This window comes from Trachymyrmex septentrionalis, unplaced genomic scaffold, assembly GCF_001594115.1.
Source record: "Trachymyrmex septentrionalis isolate Tsep2-gDNA-1 unplaced genomic scaffold, Tsep1.0 scaffold131, whole genome shotgun sequence".
Classification (NCBI taxonomy): domain Eukaryota; kingdom Metazoa; phylum Arthropoda; class Insecta; order Hymenoptera; family Formicidae; genus Trachymyrmex; species Trachymyrmex septentrionalis.
The window spans coordinates 584,074-590,565 of record NW_017304450.1 but is presented as its reverse complement, the minus strand read 5'-3'; the positions used below and the strand labels follow the sequence as shown (position 1 = coordinate 590,565).

Below are 6,492 nucleotides of genomic sequence, written 5' to 3'. Positions count from 1 at the left end.
TATATATATATGTGTGTGTATATATATATATATACACACACACACACATATAAATTAATACATATAGCGATGTACGAGTAGATGGAGCAAATAAACTGGAGTTATGGTTTCATTGTTGGTTTAAATCGTGTAGTTTGAATAGTATAGGGATATATCTAATTGACAATTTATTGCTTTTCTACCATTATACAACGTATAATTTAATGAATTTTTTAGTTATTATATAGAGTTCTGTTTAATTTTCACAAAAAAATCTATTTTCAAAAAAATTATAATTTATTAGTTTATTGCAAAATTTTGTCTCTAATGTACATATATTAAAATATAAAATTTAATTATGTTATCGTTTCATATTAAATTACATTTTTTTATGAAACAGCTACGAATTATTAAAATATTTTATTAAAGAGAACAAAATGTGCAGAATATGTGATAGAGCGAATCACATTAAGCTCAACGAATTGATATTAAACAGAATATGAGTGTACGTGCGTTTCTCTTGTCTAGAATCAAATATCATCTGCTTTCTGTAGTCGCCTAAAGCGCTCGCTGTAACTGAATAATTATCCGAATGGCACATCGGAGACGTCAGAGGCTTCCTCCGCGAAATGGAATTCCCGTTTCCTTTGTACGTGACCCGCCGATGGATTTTCCCGAACGATACCCAGAGCTCTCGTGCCACATTTCATTCTGATTGATTTGTTTTCAATTCGAATGCTCCTGACTCTGGCTCAGGCTGAATTAATCCTAGTAACGATATAGTCTAACCAATTCTTGTCTGTCAACCAATCGGTAATGGATTTTACTTGCGGCTAATGTCGAAGAAATGCACCCTGATAAGACTTCGTTAAATAAATTTATTGTTGATGAACAGAGAGAATGGTATGTACATATAGAAATATTAATCATGCTTATAACAGAATTTAATTAAAACATCTGTTCTATTAGATAGAGAGTACGTAATACTATATCATTTGATACTGATTATTTCTAGTATCTATTAAATAAATGATACAGTGATTGTTGTCTTTCTTTCTTTCTCTCTTTCAAGAATACAATTTTTTTTAAATACACTGTAAAAAATAAAATGTTAAAATTAACACAAAAATGTTAATTTTAACATTTTTGCATATCTCAGAAAGTCCACTATATGTCTTTAAGTAAAAATTAACATTTTATTTTTTACAGTGTATATGTTAAAATATAGTAACAATATATTTTTTTAACCATTTTATGTACATCTCCCTATTTCATATTTTATAATTATATATTCTTAATTATGTTTTAAATATTGTCATTATTTGTTTAATTTATTTGTTCTCCAAAATTATTAAATGTATCTAACCTGTACACTTTTTTTTCTATGAAATGTAGTATGTTTGGATTAAGTTCGCTGTTAAATACATCGATAAAAAGGCATTCCGCGCAAAGTCACGTAATCTGGAACGTGTTCAAATAGAAAATAATTATATGGCATATCAGGTATCGGCAGGTCGACTTAATTCCATTACGAGTTAATAGACCGCAATGCCGATAAATTCGCCGGCAAACGCCCGTCGAAACTTCTCGTACGGAGACTGGTAAGTGAGCAGAAAAAGTTCAGTCAACGGAACTCGAGTTGCAAGATGGTGTTTGGCTTCGTCAAAGTTCATGTCTTATTGTGTCTTCTTTTTGTTTCTTCACGGTTTTATCTTTTTTTTTTGTTTCTTCTACGACGATTTTGTGATGCTTTAGTCGCATCTCAACCATATAGATTTCTATTTTATGCTATTAAACTGCTAAACTCTTTCGAAAAAATGACTTCAATTTTGATATACGTATGCGTAATCCGTGACGCACATTTGCACATGCGTACATATACACATCTTGATAGGCTAACCTAATATACAATACTTAATCTAATATATTTAATCAATGGGCGAGTTCAAGCCAGCAAAGCGACTAGGCATGCTTGTCGAGCGAATCAGCATAATTAGTTCTTGTACCTCTGTATTTAACCAAACATGTTTAATTGCTCGGCGAATAGACCTAACCCTCGATGTCGATTTCCTTGTCATTTCTCACTGGGAATTGCTTTGCCGATTTGGACTCGTTATTTAATAGTATTAAGATCTCCAAGCAAGCAAGAAATTACGCCGGGAAACCACAATTAAAGACTCAATTTCAAATTTCTTAAGATATTCTATTTCGAAACTCCATTCACACGTGGAAGAATGCTAGTAAATTTCAATAGGTCTTGAAATAATTTTGGAAGCAGTACTATGTGTCTCACTGGATAGCCATGAACAGAATTTAAGATTACATTTTCTCATGATACCATATGGAGTGCGTTCTTCATGGGAAGATGCTAATAGCACTGTTTGTGTCATTCTATCTTCATCATTTATTCTTTCGGATTAATATTTGACGCATGCGCAGAAACGCTATTAGGCATTCATTTTTTATAAGCTTGTATTAGCATTCTAAGAAGTTAGCATTCTAATAGTATATGCATGCAGAGTGTTTAATATTTATAGGTGCAACATTCATGGATAGGTAGAGCGGACTATAAATTGAATCGAAAAGTTTTCTATTATTTTGCAATTTTTGTAACAATTAACGAGATATTAATTTCTAAAGACCATTGAATAAGTGTGTATTCATCCGGCAAATTCTATCGCCAAATGCAAGCGCGCGGCATAATAGGATTATCTGGCGCAGGGAGACATTTTTTTTTGCTGCTCATGCGTTGTCGATTGTTATAAACATTTTTCCACACGCTTAGCAGCTTATGACGGTCTTATCTTGGTGCGCATTCATGTTTGACGGTACGGTGTATTATTCAGTAATTTTTAGAAATTAATATCTTCTTAAATATTGCGAAAATCGCAAAATGGACTTTTCAGTTTTATTCGTTTTACCTATTCATAAACGATATTACATTTAATATTGTCAAACACCTCGTATAGAAGTCTGTGATCTTGGTAGTCAAGTAAACAGAAAAAGGAAGCAAATAGTAGGAAACATTAGAGAATGAGAGTAAGTTAAAAAATAGGTTAAGAAAATTGGATGATTCAATTATTTGTGAAATAGGTCGACCTATTTCAAATTTTATATTCGCAATGGAAAACTCGGAGCAATTACGAATGTTATAATGGTGTAGTCAACGACATTGCCAAATTTATCATCATCAATAGGAGGATTACATTCGAAGTTTGCCAAGCTTAATTCTTTTCATTTGAAAATTTCATTGTACACATATTTTTCACTTTGAAAAGTCAAGACCGTAAGTTTGACCCGTAAGTTTGATAGGTACGTTATTTTTACGATGGAACAGCTACACGAGCGTGGAAGATTCAAATTATCCTTGCGTTTAATGCGAGACGAAGCTAGGCGAATATTTGGCTGTGTAATTTGTACTCGTCGGTCGCTTATTACGTGATAAAATGTAAATGACGGTTTAAATTGGGCAGCGGTTCCAAGTGGAAATGTAACCAGAGAAATGCTCAAGTCCGGTTCCGTCGGTGTCCTCAGTTTACGAGGCAATTTTCGAGATTCAGAGCGACCAGCAAAATCCGTGAGCGTCGCAGCTATAAGGGTGTTGCAATTGTCGCGGTTTCGTCGACTGCAATTGCGGGTCCAAAGAGTAAGGCCCCGCCATTCATGCCATGCTGCATTGGGTAGTCGTAGCAATTGGACTAATTACCAAGCGCAATTATCCGGAATTAATCGAGATAAACCGCTTAATTATCACGTCTCGTATAATGCTCGTTTGTTTCTCTGTATATCTGTTAGCCGATTTTGGACAAGTGAAATATCGTTAAATGCGCGTTAATTATCATTAACGTGGCATCGAAGCGTCAAAACTGACGAGGTAAAATGTCTCTCGTTTCTGTCCTGATCACTGTAGGAAGTTGCAATCTAAAGATATTTAAATGCAAATCCGACGTAATCAACGTATTCTGTATGAATAATGTTCAGAATTTCTTGAAAGATGTAAAAAAATATTTTATTAAATATCAAATTCTTGAATACTAATATTTTAGACTTTTTTCTTTAATTAGAGCGTATCTTCTTAATACAAAATAGATATACACATATATGCTATAGTTTTACAAAAGTTATATATTATATATTTTATTTTTTATTACATAAAAATGAAGCGCGCAAAAAATCACAAGAGAACTTACAAACATCGAGGAATAAATGCTTTGTGAATATCTATGAAAAGGATGAAACAGTACGTTACAAATATAACGGCAATCAGTACGAATAAAAATGCATATCGACTCCGAAAACATTTTAATTGATATCGGAATATATAGTGAGTGTGATGGTTTAATTAAATCGCAACGAGATACATGATTCTGTTTCGGACGTTTCATCATTTTACCAAGATAAGTTCTTAACGGGAAGTTAAGTTTCGTCTGGCTCATTCCATCGTACAATATCGTTCATGATGTGGTTGCGACACGAAAGAAGCGACCATGTTCCGGCAAGCCAATTAAGATTTACGAATTTCAAGCAATGACGGGCATCCATGACGATACCGTTTGGACCGACGTGTCGCCATGAATTTATCGTTTTATCGTTTGTACTGTCGTATCAGCCGCGGCGATACCGTGCAAAAGGTCGCTTCGACATATCCGAAGCGGATTTATTTGCACCCGGAAATAGCCATGAGTTTGTATTTTGATGGCGTATTATACGACAATAATTCATCGCGGTCTACTTCTTCACTTTCACGATTAAAAGTATCTATCGACATGGCATGAGCAATATGATTTATCGAATTTAACATCGATTATTATAAAATTATTGTCTTTCTATACAGTTTCGTTTTTTCTTGCAGAGTAATCGCAGCCAACCGGCCATTGGACTGAAACAGACGCCGAAAGCGCGGGTAAGTGTTTGTATACTTTTTATATGTAATATATAATTATTTGAATCTATATATCCATATTTATTATATTAAACTAAAATTTATTATTTTTGTTACTCAATATATTATTTTATGTTGTAACATATAGTAAATTTGGATATACTTACATGCGTAGTACATACTGCTATATCACATTCGTTATTACAATTAATTCTGCGCTTTTAAGAAAATTTCTATAAAAGTATATCAAAAAAGCAAATAATAAATCTGACTATAGAAACAACAGTGTAAACACACCCAACCTAATAGAAATTAACTATACACATTATAGAATTTTCCACAGCAAATCTTTTACAAAATCTAAGTTAACTAGGGTATATTAATCATACGAATAAGCAGTTATTAAATAATATACATTGAGTTTGGCGATAGACATAACTACGCATTACGTGAAAACTTAAGTTGAAATTTAACCTCCACTTATTTCATAGTCCGCTTTTTTGCGTGATAAAGAAATAGAAAATAGGGAACGTGTATTTATCTATCTGAGAATATATTATTAGAAATATTAAAGTAGTGTACATCTGATGGCACGTATACTTCAATTTAAAGAGAAAAATTAAAATAATAAAGTGTATATACTATATATTCCGAGTTACATATTTTTTAGATTATTGTATTTAATTAATTATTTTTATTATTGTTGAAATAATAATATTGTGATGATAATATGAATTTTTTTATGACAGTAATTGACTATGAATAGAAAAATCTATTTACTTCTCCCCCCCTTTCTTTTTTTCTTCTTCTTGCTATAGGTTTTTTGTTCATTACTCTTTCTCTTATGTATTTTTTCATTCTCTCAACTCGTCCTATTCCGTCAGTCAAATGAAAGTCGAAGGACTTGGAAAAAGGGAACACTGGGAATGCACGGTAATGTCGACGGAACGACATGAAATCGCGCAGTGCAATTTCGTGAGATTGCTCGCGGAGGCAACTTGCCCGGGAGGGCTATCTTCGTGAAAAAGAGGTTTTTAAAAGGGCGTGAGAATGCGTTTTTTTTCTTTTTTTACATAATTTTAAGGTGTGTTTTGTTAAAAAAAGAAATACGTAATAGTAGAATTTTGTAGGTCAGTTCTAAATATTATTTATATAATATTTGTATTATTTTCTCTTTAAAAAAAAATTTTTTGTATGAGTGTATACAGAAATATATTTACATGCTAATCTGATGCTTAATGAGCTGAATAACTTTGTATTAGAATATCTTTTTGAAAATTCAATTATTGTCGAGATATAAGCCAAAATAAGTTAAATAGTCATCATCAATATATAAAACGAATAAAAAATACTTCTTCCCATTAAAAAAAAATTTTTTTTTGATAGTATAAAAACCAAGGACATTTATATTTACTTTTAGTTACTCAAAACCATCAAAGTATATTTCATTACTTATCCTACAATTTTGATAATAGGCTTCCTCCTATTTCTAACCGAGAAAAAGATAGTAAACTTTTAATCAGATTCGCCCTGTATATTTGTTACATAATTTTATATTTTGTAAGGTTCTAAGTGACATTTTATGGTAGTATGAGTACGATCTTAAATACTATTGTCGTTGTCACATAAAG

The 6,492-nt window shown here is 32.0% G+C and overlaps 1 protein-coding gene across 1 annotated transcript in view; it reads left to right on the top strand.

Moving 5' to 3' along the window:
* The window catches only part of LOC108757007, a 293,512-nt gene that overhangs the window by 10,342 nt on the left and 276,678 nt on the right, over window positions 1–6,492 (top strand). Inside the window, exon 2 of the mRNA XM_018501233.1 lies at window positions 4,832–4,882. Within this exon, the coding sequence (XP_018356735.1) occupies window positions 4,832–4,882 (51 nt within the window). The remainder of the gene's footprint in view (window positions 1–4,831; window positions 4,883–6,492) is intronic.